Raw genomic sequence first — 19,443 nt, 5'->3', positions numbered from 1 at the left:
TTACAATTTGATACCATCCATAACATTCTTACTTGGCCATAGATGATGCATCCTTCTTTCTCAATGGAATATATCCTTGATGAGAACTATGAAAAATCTCCTTAATTGTTCGCTGCTGCTTCTCAGTTTTTTTATGCTTTAGCCTCATTTGGATTAGTCAAAGCTGTACAGTGGATTTGGTTCTGCTGGAAGATTTTCTCCTCAAAGCAGCACAGGTCAGCGAAAAGAAGATGGTATTTTCCTTTCCTTCCTTTTGCGAGGGCAGCAGTTTTGGATTAATTGAGAAGTCAGTCAAAATTACCTTGTCAAAAAGTTTCCAAACAGCACAATAAATAGTTATGTGAACATTGCTTGTGAAGCATGTGATCACATCAAAACAAGTAAAAACGACTGACCCAAGGAATTAACTTTTGAGTGTACGAAACTTTTGTCAAAGCTCGTGCACTTACCTTCAATCTTGATGTGATGGCAATTTTTATTTAAGCTTCAGTAATGAAGCTACCTTTTCGTGTGACAATGTGCAGAAAACGCTGGAACTACTTTACAAAAACAGCAAGGCCATTTTACATCGGATTTCAGGAATCAGTTCAAGCAAAGCCTAGTGGAAATCTGGGAATTTCTCTGCTCAAGGGATGGAATGGCACATCCTGTCCATATGGGCTACAGTGATAGGGTTGAGATTGACTATGGGCATGGCTTAAAGGACCTCATTCCAACACGTCTGGGCCACAATTCAATTTGGCCATGGGAGAGAACAGGATCACAGTGGCCTCTAGTAAGTGAACAGTGTGAGGAGCTTTCCAACAGGCTAAGAAGGTCAGAATTACGATTTTCAAATAGGATTCAGATGAATCCAAACAGTCTGATGCACATTAATGCACTGCTTTCGAGTTCAAAGTGATGACAGGAAAATGATCAGCCTTTGGGGGATCTTGAGGTGAACCAAGCACAATTATCTCTGATTTGGCTGTGTGGATGATTTCCCAAGCCTTTATGCTGCCTTCCTTCCTCTCCTTTGCAAAGCAGCAGCAAACCGCATCATGGCCTCCATCCGCCCTTGTTGCTTGCATTCTGCAGGCAGCTCCTGCCTTCTAGACAAGTTCGGCATCACTAATTGGGCACCAAGTTCCCTTCAGCTCAATTAGACCACTAACATTTAAAAATAGCATCATGTGAGCTATATGTGAGATTGGGTCCTGACATGTATATCGGTTTTAGGTTCCTGGCCCTGTTTTGAAAATCCAGCCCTATGTTCTCTTTGCATTAAACCCAAATGTCAGTTCAAACCAAGAACTACATTTTTACCATTGTTTCACTTACGTAGATTTATTCTGACTATTATTATGCAATCTGTATGAGGGAAAAGCTCCACCTTTTTGTTTAGAATGTAACTTTTTGGATTAGAATTTTTTTGCAGTATATCTTAACCATGTGTGCTGAGCCAAGAACTATGCAAGTACCATGAGATTCAGCAATGGTCTCCTTCTGAATTGATATATTTCCCTCTGCTAAAGTTATTGGAGCCCTGCAAAACTAAGATTGATTAAGAGTTGGGCCGTTCCTCTGCCAAGCTGTTCAATTCTTTTCTTCTTATGTGAATTGTTTCTGACCGTGAATAATGTCCATCAGAAGTGAACGCAGCCAAGTTTTCCTAAGTGAAACCATAGTTAGGTTAAGGTAAATGTTGTTCATTTTTTTAAGGGAAAATATGTTATATCTTAGAAATTACTGATGGTGATATGTTAATTTAACATATTTTCATTTAATTTCTTTGTCTGCTATTTAATGGAATCGTTAAACCACTTATTTCAACTCATTGATTTTATTTTGGTCTGATTAATGCCTGACTTACAAAGTTGACTGTTTTTCTAAAGCTTCAATATTAAAGCATTGCTCCAGGATGAAAGATAAGGGCACCTAAAGTTACTATTCCATTTGTTCTGTCATGTATTCAAAGAGATGGTCTTTTGTTAAAGGAATATAAAAGCATAACCTATATTTCATACAGGTCAGACAAGGATGAAAAAACCTTGCAGGTTTATTAGCAGCTATGAAGAGAAAAATTGGCAGGTGTTTTAGGTGAAAAGCTTCAGCAGAGAGTCAATCACAGGAAAAGAATTGGATGGAATATTGGTGACAAAGGATTTGGAGCTTCGAAAAAAATTGGACACTATATCCTGCCTCAGCTCACTCAATGGTTATGCTTCTGGTCTCAGACAGATTGAGTTGCCTTTAAAAAAAGGGTCTCTCCTCACAATATTTATTTATATTTTCTCATTAGTAATAGTGTATTTCCAGAATTTTTTGTTTCTATTCAATTGTTAACGTGGGCTAGAAAACAAAAGCAGAGATGTACTACTGAGGGGATGTAAGGCTGTGGCCAGATTGCATTTGGCATATTGTGAGCTGCATTTGTCTCTGTGTTGAAGAAAGGCTGAGCTGGTTTTGGGGGGAGTGCAGAGGAGGTTTACAAGAATGACCTTTGGGATGAAGGGCTTGTCATATGAGGAGTGGTTGAGGACTCTGAGTCTATACTCAATGGCGTTTAGGGGGGAACTGATTGAAACTTACAGAATACCGAGAGACCTGGACTGAGTAGATGTACAGAAGATGTTTCCACTGGTAGAAGAGACTATAACCCACGAGGGCATAGCCTCAAAGTGAAGGGATGACCCTTTAGAAATGTGATGAGGAGGAATTTCTTCAGCCAGAGGGTGGTGATTCTGTGGAACACAGTGCCACAGAAGGCTGTGAAGGCCAAGTCATTGAGTGTATTTAAGACAGGGAAAGATAGGTTCTTGTTTAGTGAGGGGATCAAGAGTTACAGGGAGAAGGCATGAGAATTGGCTGAGAAACACATTAGCCACGATTGAATGTTGGAACAGACTCAATGGACTTAATTCTATATTCATATCTTATGGTCTTATTTTCAGCCATATATGTTGTTCTTTTTAGTCTCATGCGCATTTGTTTTATTAAAATTGAAAATTGGAAACATGCTGGCTGATGTCAAAAGCCACCTGACAAGAGCTGTTATTATATATCAGCCCTACCTCCCAGTACTGAATGTTCTCAGGAACTGGCTGGCCTCAGGGTTGAACAGAAACTGAAATGAATGTTGACTCTGTGTATCACAGCATAATCACTGGAAGGAATTCCATCCAAGTGGACAGTTTCAAGCTGGAATCATCAAGTCAATAAGAGACACAAGGGATTGACCAGGTAGTTGTAGTGGATGATTCACGCTAGAGTTAAAGGATACCCATGCAGACTTGAGGTGTGATAAAGCCTACTGCTGCTTCAATGCCCTATGCTTTCACATGGTATTATGACAATCAGAAGCAGAGAGCTACTGTTGGAGATAGCAGCTAACTCTCTCCATGCATGGGATCATAACTCTATTATCTTAGCAAACTATACACAGTTTCACACAGTTTGCAACTGACCATCTTACACAGAGGGAGAGTGAAAAATAGAAAAAAAAAGTGCCAACACTACACAGTGAGTGATAATGTTCTGAGGTTGAAATGAAGAGATACTGACGAAAATAACGATGAAAAGACTGTGACATGAATGAGTTTTGAGGACATTTTTGTGACTTTCTCTTTTAAACTCTGATGTTATGCTTAATAGGTAGTTGAAGCAAAATTTAATACCTTACTTTATGTACAACAGAAACAAAATTAACGATAAAATTACATGAGTTATGAACTATATCCTTCTTGTGGTGCAAACAAGAATTCACTTGTCATGTTGTCATTTAAGAGTCATCAGGTTAGCCACTGATGAAATACCAGTGAGAATTGGACCAGCTATGTAAATACTGGGCTCGAAGAGCAAATCAAGGGCTGAAAATTCTGCAGTGAGTGACTCACCTCCTGACTGTCCACCACCTGCCTTGGATGAGTGCACCGCTAACAGTCAAGTAGCTTGACATCATTCAGGACAGAGCAGCATGCATGATTGGCACCCCATCCCCTACATTTAACATTCAATTCCTCTACCATTGAAACACAGTGGCGGCAGTAAGCACCTTCTACAAGATAGATGGCAGCAACTTTCTCAGGCTCCTTTGACAGCATGTCCCAAACACACAACCTCCACCATTTTGAAAGATAAGGGCAGCAGATACAAGGGAACACCACCACCTGCAAATTCCCCTCTAAGTTACACACCTGATTTGGAAATAGACCACCGTCCCTTCAGTGTTGTCGGGTCAAAAGCCTGGGACTCCCTTCCGAAAAATCATTTGGATGTGTCTACACCACATGGGCTGCAGTGATTTAAAAGGCAGCTCCCAAGCACCTTTTCAAGGGCACATAGGGTTAGGAATAAATGCTAGCTGAGCCAGCAACATCCACACCCCATGAAAGAATAATTAAAAAACAGAAATGAAATCTAATCGATATTCATTGTGCATTATCCATATAGTGACATGTTGACAGTTTGACTACAATGAGTGGTATATTTTGTTTATAAAATGTTTCAGTTCATAAAGATTCCGTACAGATTAAAATCTCCTTTGTGGGGATTCCTTTATCTTATGTGTATTACATTTGTTGTTTTTACACTTGCCCAATTGCATACCTCTATTTATCTTTCTGTTTCATAAGATGAACATTTGTGGTGGTCAGCTCTGTGTTAATTGTTACCGAATATGGTTCAGGAGGCCACCTTGTCAGGGCAGTATCTGCCACATTAGTTGCAGTGGAAAGTTGTGTGAGTTGTGCGCTGCCCTCTATTCTCATTGGGTCCTCTGCTTGGTCTGCTCAGTTTTTGTTTCTGCCCTGTCAATGCCCCGCCAAATCATCAGCCTCCAGAGGTCATGACCATCAGCAATTGTTTCCAATTGTCGCTGTCAATGCCTGCCATCATAATATCTGTTTGTAGGTTTCCTTGAAGAATGGATGCTCAAGAAATGTGTGGCCAATGAACCATACAGCAGATCTTTTAGTGTATGGCTGTCATCCATCTGATGAATGTGGCTGAGCCAATACACATGCCATTGGCTTAACAATGGAATTAACACTCGAGAACCTCTTCATTGATGGCTTTGCTCTGCCAAGAGATACCGTGCAGACAGCGAAAGTGGAAACTGTGCAGCTTTTTCTCTTGCCTAGCAAATATTGTCCAGGTCTCACCACTGAGTGCGCTGAGGATACAGGCTTGGTGAATTCACAGTTGATTTTTCTCAGTCAGGTTGCTGTTCCTCACTCCCTTACTCAGCTTGGATATGACAGCTGCAGTTTTTGTGATGTATCTGTTGATTTCAGCATCAAGTGATGCATTGCTGGTGATTGTGGAGGTTAGATATGTGAAGCTATCAACAGCCTTCTGCATCAAAATTGAAAACTGAGGCAAGGAAATTCTAATGGGAGAGATTAGAGTGGCCGAGCGTGATAAACTGGAGAGCGAGTCTTTACTCACATTATTCATCAATTCAGACAAGAATCTGGGCCACAGTGCTTGTGCATTGGACTGAGTCAGTTTGCTACAGATCTTTTTGATTTTATAAAATATGCCCAATGAATAAAGGCCGACACGTTCAACAAAGAAATATGATTATTATTTAACCAGAAAATCTCTTCCAGCTGTTTATAACAGAGCACGCGACAGTAATCAATTCCTGCACATGCACTTCATCTGGCCTTTTTCCTGTTTGGTGAAGTAGATTTTCTGCTGAGTAAATGTGTCTCTGAAAGCTTTTCCTTCAATATAAGAGCCATAGTGTGCCAGCTTTCCTCAATAGCTAATGTATACCACGTGGTGTGATAGCAAATTTTCTCCTCACTACACATACACACACACACACACTTCTCTCTCTCACTCCCTCTCTCACTTTCACATACTCACACTTCTAACACTCTTTCACTTTCAGTCTGTCATTCTCATACCCTGTCACTCACACATCCTCATTTTCTCACTCACATACTTGGTCTCTCATATATTACTTTCACACACATTCACATCCTCATTCTCATGCTCTCACATTCCCTCATGCACTCACTAGCTCACCTTCATTCTCTCAGTTGCTCACAACTCTCATACTATCTTACACACTTACTGTTACAATTCTCATCCATTTCTCACACTGTCATTTTCACGTTCATTGTCACTCAGTCTCTCTCTCTCACATGCACTCACTCTCATTCTCACATTCATACTTTCTTACATTCTCTCACACACACTCTCTCAAACACTCACTCTTTCAAACAGGTATTCTCTAAAATGCAACCTCATAAACTGACTCACCCTTGCACTTTTTTGGGTAGAAGCGAAGGTGTGATGGTATTGTCACTGGATTAGTATTCCAGAGACTCAGGTAATGCTACTGGGACCTGGGTTTCAATCCCACTACAGCAGATGGTGGGACATGAGTTTTAGAAGGGCTTAGATGAGCTGGCACAGAAGAGAATTTGGGACAGATCAGCCATGATCTTGCTGAATGTGGAGCAGGCTTGAGGGAGCAAATGGCCTACCCCTGCTTCTATTTCTTTTGTTCTGATGTTATGTTCACACTGTCACTCTTTTACACGCTCTCACTTTTAGTCTCCAGGGAGTTCCCAACTTTTAACATGGCCTACACTGAATTTGTTCTGTTGCAATTGGCATCCTTGCCCTTAGGTGAGGTGGCAGTGGAACCCACAGAGTTCTAATCTTCCTTACCTGTAAAGAGTATTATTGACAGCTTTTCAGGATCGAATTATTGCTTTTTTGTTCAAGAATATCCAAGAGTCTTGAGGAGGTGTCGGCCCCAGTTTTTGTTCCTGTGTTATGTGTGCGGGGCCAGGAAAAATCCTGGCTCCATGAACCCAACCTTTAAAATGGTTGCCTGTACTTCCCAATTTTGGCTTGGGGCAGGGACATGGGTTGTATTGTGAGCCAGGCCTGGCGATCAAGGAAGAGTTAGTTCCCAAGACATGCAGGGTGAAAAGCCTGGCTTTAGGATCCAGCACAGTGGCCAAAAATTAAAATAGAAGAATAAACTGTCAAGTTCACTTGGATGCAATTTAAGACTTTTGCTCCTTCCCTACCTTGCACACTAAAACTATCTCAGTTAATACTTGGGTAGCTAAAATCCCCTACTATTGCTGCCTTATTATTCCTACATTTCTCTGAAATTTGACAGCATATTTATTTCTCTATCGTTTTATGTTTGGGGTACATATTGCACATTCAGCATTGTATTTGCAATTTGTGTGTTTCTCATCTACATATATGGCCTCATTTGTTGATCCTTCCAAGATACATTCCTCCTCACTACTATAAATGATTTCTTGGTCAATATTACAACCTTCTCTCCTTTATTTCTCATCTGCACATCTTATAATCAGGCATGCTGAGCTGCCAATCTCGCCCGTCTTTCAGCCAAGTCTTGGTCTTAGCTATCATATCATATACGCACGTGTCTATCTATGCTCGACTTATCTGTTCTGTTCCTTAGACTTCTTGCATTATATTCCATTTAGCCTTCCTAAATCTATTTTTTAATCTTGTATACCTTACCTTTGCCTTCCAGACTCACTTACTAGCATTCTAACTTCTAATTGCATCTCAGCTTTTCTCCCCTCTGACTTACTTGTCTGAACTGCGTCCCCCTGCCGATCCAGGTTTTTAATTGACCCAGCCGCATTAACAAACCTCCTGGTGAGGAGGCTGGTTCCATTCCTATTCAAATGTAACCGAGTCAACCTAAACTTGCGCTATAACTTGGAGTCGTGTGATTTTTGACCTGTCCACCCAAGTCCAACACCGGCATCTCCACATCACAGTATGGATTGTACCATTGCTGTTTGTCTTTTCATTTGGGATGTTTAGGATTTTGAAATGGGATGTGGGTGTCATTGTCAAGACCAGCACTTGGTTGCTCAAATCTAATGAATATATGTGAATGCAAGGGGCCTGATGAAAAGGACAGAAGAGCTGTGCATAGATAGGCATATGGGTGTACGATATGAGAGCTAAGACCGAGAATTTGGTAGAAGATGGGTAGGATTGGCACCTCAACATGCCTGCTTATAAGGTATTAGATGAGATGACGAGGTGATAGGAGTGGAAGAGAGGAGTTGCAATGTTGATCAAGGAATCAATTGCTCTTGAGCTGGACAGGCATTTCAGTAAGCGGTGAATAGTCAACTATACGACTGTGAGTCTGAAGTCACAGGTAGGTGAGACCAGGTATGGATGGCAGATATCTTTCCTGAAGGAAATGCATGGGCTCTGACAACAATCAATAATAGTTTCATGGTCACCATTACTGAGATATTTGAAGGCTTGTCGTCAAAGCATTAGCCTGATAGGGACATGTAAGTTTTTGAGAGGTCTTGAGAATGTTTCTTTCACAGGTGAATGTAAATCTAGGGGTCGCCATTCAAAAATAAGAGACTGTCCACTTAAGACAGAGATGAGGCATTTTTTTTCTCTCACATCAATAGTCTTTTCCTCCTGAAAAGGTGGTGGAATTAGACTCTTTGAAGATTGTTGAGGCACAGGTAGATAGATTCTCGTTAAGCAAAGGGCTGAAAGTACAGCAGGGGTTGGAATATGGATTTGAGGTTACAATGAGAGCAGCCATAATCTAATTAAATGGCAGAATAGACTTGAGGGGCTGAATGGCCAATTTCTTTTTCTAGACTTATGTTCGTATGGCCCGCTGGATTACCAACGTAGTGGCATTACCACAATTCTCCTTCTTCTCAAAGCTTCAGTGATACTAGTCTATGCTCCATGTCAGAAATAGTCACTCAACATGACTTTCCAAAAAATGGCCAATTCATAGTCTATGTAGGGAGATGGGCAGACTCCTGACCCTGGAAGGACAATTGGAGGGGCTCCAGCCATGAGAGAATGGCTGCCTGCGGATGTGGGTTAGATGGAGAGAGAAACGGCCGGATAAGATGTAGGAGCCCTCTTGGCACTTTCATTATGCTGAAAACAAGGCCAGCCACAGCTAACAGGTTGCCATTTTGGAGGGGAATGGCCATGCAGTGGCCTGCAGCTACAGCTCCGGGTCATCTTTCTACAGTGAAAGTGAGGAAGAGACTTTCAGTTGTCCTGGAAGACTGTTCACCAATGCCTCTACCAACACCATCCTCCCTGCCCGCCACCTTCAATCCCAATCTGATGCCCTTATTGCTTCAAACGTTGCACTTCCAATCTTCTTGAAATAGCCTGGAGGAGGGAATGTGCACTTCCATTAAAGTGTCTTTTTGCCTAGGCAGCTTCAGTCCTGGCCCACGGTCATTTGAAAATCTGTTTCATCCATACTGTTCCACACCATGGCAATGCCTTGTGTATTGGAATCTTTACACAGCCTGCAGCTATGTGACATGCTGGATGAGACAAATACCGAGATAAAAATCCAACTGTGGAATAACATCTGGAAAAGACTTTGAACCAGCTGGTTTGCAATGCAGAGTAATGCCAACAGTGTGGGTTTGATTATTGCATTGGCCGAGGTTAAAATGAAGGACTTTCTTTCTCAGCCTCTCCCCTTGCCTGAGGTGTGATGACCCTCAAATTAAACCACCACCAGTCGTCATTTTTCTCTGTAATGAGAGACCATGATGACTTGACCTTTTTACACCAAGAAACAACCCTGGCCCTTACTATTGTCATATTGTGCCTACATTTTCAACACATTGATCTCCTTCTATGCCACAACTAATCTTGAAAGATTTTAGCAGATCTACAGGTTCCCTATTCCCTGAGAAAGGGACCACCACTGTTTAGCGTTACCTAACGTGAGCTGTGATTCCAGGTCAGTCTGGTGTGAGGCCTGACTCAATGGTAATATTGAGCTACATGCAGGATACAAAACAGTGTTAAAGGTTACAGCCTGAGAGAGCATCAAGGTCCCAGAGATCTTGCAGTGACTGTCAACACAAATTTAATCTTTCAGTGAGAACGTCATCATACATCAACTGAATGGAAAATCCAGGCTGTCGATGTTGACTATGACACCTGCCATCGGAAAAAACCCGCCTTCCAAACGGCAACAACAGGTCAGACCCCAGTTTGATTGTGATACAGTAACACTGCTCTAATTGTGCATGTGTAAATATAACAAAGATAATGCAGGGAAGTGGCCTTCACTGACCACACAAACAGAAACCATAGGAAGCCAGCTGAAAATATGGTGGTGTAGACTCTACGCCCAGTGCAGTTTTTTTTATTTGATATGAAATGTTTATTAGCTCCTGTGACATAAGAACTAGATGCAGGTAATGAGTTACTGAAAGATTAAACAGACATTTGTTACACTCCTGGTATCTACATACGTTACAGTCACAGGCACCTTGGCTAATATTAAGTTACTCCTTTACAAACAGGCTGTGTTATGTAATGTACATCAGTATGTTCTGCTTCAAGTGGTCCCAGCTAAGATAGAGCCTGAGACCTTTATGCCCTCAGGTCGTGTGCTATGATCTGGTGATGATTTCAGGAGTTAAACTGCATACCGGCTGTGAGACAGAACACAACACCAGCAACAAGACTGTCATTTCCATGATGGCCCTCCACAAGTGCTATTCAACTTGCTACATTGCCCCACCCTTTCTCTGTCCCTTCATACCCTGGACTCATTTTTGTAAGTCTTTCCTGCACTCTTTCCAATATCCTTCCTAAAGTGTGGTGCCCGGAATTGGACACAATATTCCAGATGAGGTCAAGCCTTGTTAAAAAGCCCTGGATGCTGTATGTCTATTTAACCACTTTTCCATAGTTCCCCTTCACCCTCAATGACATTGGCTCTGATTCTCCAGTCCCTTTTGAGTTGCAATTGGAAATGTATAACTGTCCATCGACTGAAGACTGGATTGGATAAATGAGGAGATTAAATTCAAAACTGACAGTAAAACATATTGATCAGGGCAAAAGATAAGGTAGGAAGCCATTGAAAACCTAAGAATTTATGAAACTGAAAAGCAGGTGATGAAAATATCTACCAGGAATTTTAACAGCAAGCTCAATAAAAGCATGAATAACAAATAAGTAGGCTTAGATAGTTTAGCATTAAATGGTAGTCAAAGAAGACTAGATGGAATGAGAGATAAATGAGACAAGCTTACAGTGGAAGCTGAAGGGATAGCAGAGATACTAAATAAGTGAAAGAACAGACAATGATGATAACATCCATGACAGGTCAATTTCTCTCAACAGTTTTGCATTTTTATTCTGCATCTCCAGCTTCAGCAGTATTTCTCCTTCACTATATAAAAGAGACACTTTGTTTCAGTTTCCACTGATGAGATGAACAGCAGAACTGCAGAACCACCAGATGTAGATATATCACTAGGAGATAACAAGAACTGCAGATGTTGGAAGTCAGAGTTGATATAGCATGGAGATGGAGGAATACAGCAGGTCAGGCAGAATCAGAGGAGCAGGAAAGTTGACATTTCGGGTTGGGACCCTTCATCAGTAACAGGAGGGGGACGGGAGCTCAAAAATAAATAGAGGGAGGGGGGTGGGGCTGGGGCAAGGTAGGTGGGGTGGTGATATGTAGATGCAGGTAGGGGGTTGTGGAGATTGGTCAATGGGAAGGGAGGGGTGAATAGATGAGAAGGAAGATGGACAGGTTGTGTCAGGTCAAAGAGGCAGTGATGAAGTGGAGGGCCGGACATGGGATGAGGCTGGGGGTGGGGAGATTTTGAAGCTAGTGAATTCCATCTTGAGGCCATTGGGCTGTAAGGTCCTGAGGTGGGATATTAGATGTTGTTCCTCCAATTTTTGTGTGGCCTCCTTGTGACATTACAGGAGATCCAGGATGGACATGTCCCCAATGGAGTGGGAAGGGGAGTTGAAATGGCTGGCAACAGGAAGGTGGTGTTGATTGGAGCGTACAGAGCGCAGATGATCCGCGAATCTGTCACAGAGTCTGCACTTGGTCTGTCCGATGTAGATGAGACCACATTGGGAGCAACAGATGCAGTAGACCAGGTTGGAAGACATAATGGTGAATCCCTGTCGGATCTGGAAGGATTGTTTGGGGTCTTGGATGGCGGTGAGAGGGGAGGTGTAGGGGCAGGTATAGGACTTCCTGCAGTTGCAGGGAAAGGTGCCAGGTGTGGTGGGGTTGGGGGGAATGTGGAGCGAATGAGGGAGTCGCAGAGAGAGTGGTTCCTAAGAAAAACAGATAGGGGTGGGGAGGGGAATATCTCTTTGGTGTTGGGGTCAGATTGTAGGTGGTGAAAGTGGCAGAGGATGATGCGTTGGATTTGGAGGTTGGTGGGGTGAAAGCCCAATGGCATCAACATAGAATTCACTAGCTTCAAAATCTCCCCAGCCTTGACCTCATCCCATGTCCAGCCCTCCCTCTCATCCCTGCTTCATTGACCTGACACAAACTTGTCCATCTTCCTTCTCACCTATCTGCCCCACTCTTTCCACTGACCAATCTCTACAATCCCCTAACTGCATGCACCTATCACAACGCCACCTACCTTTGCCCAGCCCCACACCCCCATTTATTCCTGACCTCCCTTATCCATCCCCACTCCTGATGAAGGGTCCCAATCTGAAACAGCGACTTTCCTGCTCCCCGGTGCTGCCTAACCTGCTGTGTTCCTCCAGCTCCACAGCTATCGACTCTGTAGGTATAACACTGCCAGTGAAGAGTATTATTCATTGACAACAAGTTGTATTTATATAGCATCACTCGTCTCAATGAAGGCATTTCACAGAAAACTCTCAAAAATTTATCAACAGGAAATTGTAATTAAAATGTGACCAAAAGTGGTCAAATAACAAATGAAATGTTTTATATCCAGAGAGTCCAAGGAAAGCTACAAAATAAAGCAGAGGCCTTGACTCCATTTCTAAATTTTGAACTACCTTCTCCAATTCCACTATTGATTCTGGTTTGGCATCAGTAGAAAATTAACCATTTGTGACCGGAAATGTCAAAGGTCATTGTTAGGCTGGCTGAGTGTGTACTTTGGAGACAGCTCCCGTGTATTGTACAAAACTATGGATTAACACATTTTGAAGCATGGGAAAATAAACATCCTGAATTAATGAGATAACAAGGTGTAGAGCTGGATGAACACAGCAGGCCAAGCAGCATCTGGGGAGCAGGAAAGCTGACGTTTCGGGTTGAGACCCTTCTTCAGGCTGCTTGGCCTGCTGTGTTCATCCAGCTCTACACTTTGTTATCTCAGATTCTCAGAAATCGGCAGTTCCTACTAGCCTGAATTAATTTTTTTTTATCGTGGAGTAAAGGAACATAGAGATCTAGATGTCCAGGTCATCTTACACCATAACGAAGGCATGCAAAATGCCTGGATCTGTATCTTCAGGCATAGAATACAAAAGCAAGGTGCTGTAAGTGGTAACACAGTGTGGAGCTGGAGGAACACAGTAGGACAGACACTATCAGAGGAGCAGGAAAGTTGACGTTTTGAGTCGGGACCCTTCTTCAGAAATGGGGGAGGGGGAAGGGAGCTCACAAATAAATAGAGAGAGGAGGAGAAGGGCTGGGGAAGGTAGGTGGGATGGTGATAGGTGAGTGCAGGTAGGGAGTGGTGGGGATTAGTCAGGTACCCAGTGTTAGGTTGCAGTAGAAGAATTGTGTACAGTTATTGGTACCTCATTCTATACAGGGTATAAAACAAATGGGGAAAATTTTATTCAGAATATGATTGAAATTGAGGTATTTAGAGTAATGTAGAGGGGTTTAGCTTCACAGGAGATGAGAAGGTTAATGGTCACCCAACAGATGTCCTCAAGGAAATGGAAGGTGTACGGTTGCTAAGGTGATAACGAGAGAGCACAAGTTTGACATTGCCACAAAAAGCATTAAACAGGAGTTTAGAAAATTTTTTTTTTGCAGAGGTACGTAAGAAGCTGGAACTAAGTTCTTTTAAAAAAAAGTTTTGTTATTCAATCAAAAAAGAGGAACACTAAAAGGTGTGAGTAGAGAACAGTAGAGTGAGATTAGTATAAATGGCTTATCTGGACAAGTTTACGAGCACAGACTAGGTGGACCAGAATAAACAGAGCACCAGATGTGTAAAGAAAGAAAAGTAGAACAATTTAACAATAGTGAGTGTGCATGAGAAAAATACCAATCACAAAGTACAGCCCAAATCTAAAGGTGGAATATGATTTTTTGATTTTTCACCCTCAAGTTCAACGGCTTTGTTGTTGGAATTTCTCTGCCACCCTTAGTGTCAGCGTAGAGTGGTGCAAAACAGAGACAAAATCCCCTACTAGGCCCAACAATAGAGATAGACTTCCTCTTCATGAAAATGTTTCTGATTTTACTGCAGCCAACACATGGGAATTTCTTTTGATTGTCCTTAAATCCAGCTTCAAGGGAACATCCTCATCATTTTTAGCTTCATAAACGAGACAGGAATATGTCTATTTCTGCTTAGCTTTGTGCTGTGACCGTGTGCCCAGCAGGATCTGGGTGGAAATTGCCAAAACTCATTTAATCTAAGATTCTTACAGCCTTCAGATGTTTTGTCCACCTGTCTTCTTGGATTTAAACACAGGCCCTAGAGATAAAATGATAGCTCCACCCTTATTCTTCTTGCACAACCTTATAATTCCTTCATCTTTTAACAACATCTCCTCAGGGTGGAGTGTCACTTGGAGTGTGAAGGGGTGGATCCAGCTGTTGTTGTTGGTACTGGTTCTGATGGTGGTGGTAATTCCAGGACCTCAACCTGTACTAGTGGGGTGCCACAGGGATCAGTGCTGGGGCCACCATTATTTATAACATATACCAATGACTTGAATGATGGAAGTGAATATGCTGTCTCCAAGTTTGGATACGACACAAAAAGTTGGGAAAGCAAATGGTGAACATGACACAAAGAACGTGCAGAGGGACTTGGACAAATAGAAGTCTATAGAAGTAGAAGTAGTACATTCATTCCATTGAATCTGCTCTGCCATTAAATGAGATCATGGCTAAACTGATAATCCTCAGCTCCACTTTCCTGCCTTTCCCCCATAACCTTACTTATTAAAAATCTCCCTATCTTAGCCTTGAACATAACCTCTATAGCCCTCTGTGGCAAAGAATTCTTCAGAATCACTTGCCTCTGAGAGAAGAAATTTCTCCTCATCTCTGTCCTAACTGCATAACCCCTTACACTGAGATCATTCATTCTGGCCTTGGACTCTCCCACAAAGGGGAACAACTTCTCCGTACGTACCCTGTCAAGCCCCTTAATAATTTTAATGTTTTGGGTCTGGTGACCCTTCTTCAGAACTTTCCTTCACAGGTGCTGCCAGACCTGCTGAGCTTTTCTAGCAATTTCTGTTTTGTTTCCCGGTTTACAGCATCTGCAGTTCTTTCATTTCTTTTTTCCCTCAATAATTTTGACTGCTTCAATTCATTCTTCTAAACTCCAATGAGTCCAGGCCCAACTTACTCAACCTCTCCTCATAAGACACTCCCTCCACCCCCAAGATCAACTGAGTGAACCTTCTCTGGACTGCCTCCAATGCCAGTATGCCTTTCTTGAGATACAGTGACCAAAACTGTTGATAATATTTTAGGTGTGGTCTGACCAATTTTAGCAAGGCCCCCTATTTTTATAGTCTATTCCCTTTGAAATAAAGACCAAGACATAATGTGCCTTTCCGATTACCTACTGAACTTTGATGCTAGCTCTTTGTGATTTTAACTTTCTGCAGTCTTTCTTCATTATAAACAATTTGGATAAGAATTTAGGAGGCCTGGTTAGTAAGTTTATGGATGACACCAAAATTGGTGGTATAGTGGACAGTGAAGAAGGTTAGTTAAGATTACAGAGTGATCCTGATCAATTGGGCCAATTGACTGTGGAGCAGCAGATAGAGTTTAATTCAGATAAATGTGAGGTGTTGCATTTGGTAAGATGTACAAGGGCAAGACATATACGGTTAATGGTAAGGCCCTGGGTAGTGTCGATAAACAGGGAGACCTAGGTGTTCAGGTACATAGTTTTTTGAAAGTTGCATCACAGATACACAGGATTGTTATGAAGGCATTTAGAACTCTTGCCTTCATTGTTCAGATCATTTGAGTTTAGGATTTGGGACGTCATGTTGAAGTTGTGCAAGACTTTGGTAAGGCTACTTTTGGAGTACTGTATATAATTCTGGTCACCCTTCTATAGGAAGTATATTGTTAAATTGGACAAGGTTCAGAAAAGAATTACAAGGATGTTACACAGATTGGAGGGTTTGAGGTATAAGGAGACACTGGACAGGCTTGGACCTTTTTCACTGGAACGTATAAGGTTGAGGGGTGACCTTGTAGAGGTTTATAAAATCATGATAAATCATAGGTAAGGTGAATAGCAAAGGTCTTTTCCCTAGGGTAGGAGACTTCAAAACTAGAGGGCATATTTTAAATGTGAGAGGAGAAAGATTTAAAAGGGACCTGAAGGGCAACATTTTCACACACAGGGTGTTTAGTATATGGAATGAGCTGCTGGAGGAAGTGGTAATGCAGGTAAAGTTACCACATTTAAAAGATATTTGGACAGATACATGAATAGGAAACGTTTAGAGGGATATTGGTCAAATGCAGGCAAATGGAACTAGTTTAATTTGGGAAACTTGGTCGGCATATACAAATTGGATCGAAGGGTCTGTTTCCGTGCTAAGTGACTCTATGACTCTCTATGACTCTATGACATCCTGCCAAAGTACAAACCTCATATTTTCCCACTTTATATTCCAACTGCAAAGTTTTTTTTAGCCATTCGCCTGTATGCATCTGCAGGCTGTTTGTTTTATCTGCAAACTTGGCACAGTACATTTACTTTCCTAATCTAAATCATTAATATATATTATAAATGATTGTGACCTCAGCACTGATCTCTGTGAGACTCCACTAGTTACAGGGTGCCAGCCTGAAAATGCTTCTTTTCTTTCAACTTCTCTTCTTGTCTTCTATTAATTAGGCAATCCTCTTTTCAAGCTAATGTGCTGCTGCTGAAACTACGTGCTCTTATTTTTCTTTTGACATGTGTTTCTACACACTGTATTTATATGACTAGCCTAGTTAGATTTCTGATGCATGGTGACCCCAGGATGTTGATAGTGGAGGATTCAGTGTTTGTAATGCCTTTGAATATCAAGGGGTGATGATCAGATTCCTTCTTGTTGAAGAAGGTCATTGCCTGGCGTTTGTGTGACAAGAATGTTACTTGCCACTTTTCAACCCAAGCCTGACTGTTGTCCAGATCATGTTGCATTTTTATTTGGACTGTTTCATAATCTGAAGAGTCACGTATTGTGCTGAGCATTGTGCAATCATCAGCAAAAATCCCCACTTCCGACCTTATGATGGAGGGAAGGTCATTGATGAAGCAGCTGAAGATGGTTGAGCCTCAGACTCTACCCTGAAGAATTCTAGCGGAGATGTCCTGGAGCTGAGATGATTGGCCTTCAGCAACTCAACCATCTTCTTTTGTATCAGGTATGAACTTCAACCAGTGGAAAACCTTCCCCTTGACTCCCAGTGATTCCAGTTTTGCCAGGGCTCCTTGATGCCACACTTGGTCAAATGTCGCCTTGATATCAAGGGCAGTCACTCTCATCTCACCTCTGGAATTCAGCTCTTTTGTCAATGTTTGAATCCAGGAAGGTAACGATGTCAATAAACAAAGAACTGTAGATGTTGGAAATCTGAAACAAAAACAGAAATAGTTGGAGAAACTTAGCAGGTCTGGCAGCATCTGTGGATTCACGTTTCATGTCCACTGACCCTTCTTCAAAACAGGATGTAATGAGGTCAGGAGCTGAGTTGCCTTGGCACAACCCAAACTGGGCATCATTGAGTGGGTTATCACTGAGCATGTGCTGCTTGATAGCACTGTTGATGACACCTTCCATCACTTTACTGATGATTGAGAGTAAACTGATAGGGTGGTAATTGCTGGGTTAGATTTGCCCTGCTTTTTGTGTACAGAAGTCTATCCCATTTAGCACGGGGATAGTGCCACAGAACACGATGCAAGTTATTCTCAATGTTTAAAGCGAGACTTTGTCACTACAAGGATTGTGTGGCTGTTGCTGAACCATTCTATTTGTGGACATTGAAATCCCCCACCCAGAATGCATTCCAAACCCTTACCATTCTCTGTACATCCTCTTTTAATACAGAAGTGTACTGATTCATGAGTCAAGGGGGATAACCAGCAGGAGATTTCCTTGCCCTTCTTTGCTCTGATGCCATGAAACTTCATGCCGTGATTTCAAACTCCACCATCTGGTGGGATTCAAACCCATTTTAGAAGATGATCACCGATGCATTGACCATTTTCATGGCCACCTCCTTCATTATTCTGGAATACAGACTATTAGATCCTAGCGACTTGTCAACTTTCAGCACATTAATTTCTCCAGCACAATCTTTTTACTTTTACTAATTTTCTTCAACTCCTCATTTTCCCTATTCGTTTAACTCTCTAACTGTGGGAAATTTCTTGTATCTTCTTCAGTGAAACACATACAAGGTAATCATTTAGTTTCTCCATCATTTCTCTAATCCCCGATATAAAATCTCCTGACTCTGCCTCTCATGGACCCACTGCATTTTAGTCAAGCATTTCCTTTCTGGTGTAGCAGTAGAAACTTTGACAGCATATTTTCATGTATTTTTGTTAGGTTGCATACATATACAGTTATCTGATGATATAGTTCAAAGTCAGGATGGTGCATGATATGGAGGGCAGCTTCCAAGGTTTGGTTTTCACATGTGCTCACTATTCCTGTTCTTCATGTTGGTAGAAGGTTTGGAAATTTCTGTTAAAGAAACCTAAGTGAGTTGATGTAATGAATCTTGTACATGGGTCAAAATCCTGGAATTCCTTCCCTAATAGCATTGTGGGTCAATCCACAGCATGAGTACTGCAGCGGTTCAAGAAGGCAGCTCACCGCCACCTTCTCAAGGGCAACTAGGGATGGGCAAGAAATGTTGGCCAGCCAGCGACACCTACATCCCACAAATGAATACAAAATAAAAGATGGTCCATTCTGCAGACATGGTCCAATATTGGTGGAGGAAATGGATTGGGTGACAGTTAATGTGTTGCTTTGCTCTGGATAGTGTTGAGTTTCCTGAATATTGTTGCCAGATCATTGATGAAGCAGTTTAATATGATTGGACCTAGGACACTATTGTTAGGAACTCTTGTAGTGCTATTATGGAGTTAAGATGCTTGGCTTTTAATAACCACAACTATCTTCCTTTGTATAAGGCCTGACTCCAGTCAATGGACAGTTTCTCCCTGATTGATTGTCATTGACTTCGACGTTAAAAGACCATTATGACATATTTTCACAGATACTGACTTGATGTCAAATGCAGACACTCAACCCTCACATATTAGAATTCAACTCTTTTTGCTATCTTTGGCTTGGGGCTCAATGAGGTATGGAGCAGAAGCTCTCTGGTGAAAATGAGAATCTTTAAGCACTGTCAATGGCACCTCT

The 19,443-nt window shown here is 41.8% G+C and overlaps 1 protein-coding gene across 5 annotated transcripts in view; it reads left to right on the top strand.

Annotated features, from left to right (window-relative positions):
- Positions 1-19,443, top strand: part of erg (ETS transcription factor ERG) — a 256,741-nt gene that overhangs the window by 80,468 nt on the left and 156,830 nt on the right. For 2 of the 5 annotated variants that reach the window (XM_048603143.1, XM_048603138.1), the window contains exon 2: positions 9,902-10,004. The exons of the other annotated variants lie outside the window; for them this stretch is intronic. In XM_048603143.1, coding sequence (XP_048459100.1) covers positions 9,948-10,004 — 57 coding nt within the window. In that variant the 5' untranslated portion in view covers positions 9,902-9,947. The remainder of the gene's footprint in view (positions 1-9,901; positions 10,005-19,443) is intronic. 5 annotated transcript variants of the gene reach the window in all.

This window comes from Rhincodon typus, chromosome 11 (assembly GCF_021869965.1).
Source record: "Rhincodon typus isolate 14 chromosome 11, sRhiTyp1.1, whole genome shotgun sequence".
Classification (NCBI taxonomy): Eukaryota; Metazoa; Chordata; class Chondrichthyes; order Orectolobiformes; family Rhincodontidae; genus Rhincodon; species Rhincodon typus.
Note: the sequence above shows the minus strand (reverse complement) of the source record. Positions and strands in the feature narration are given on the sequence as shown.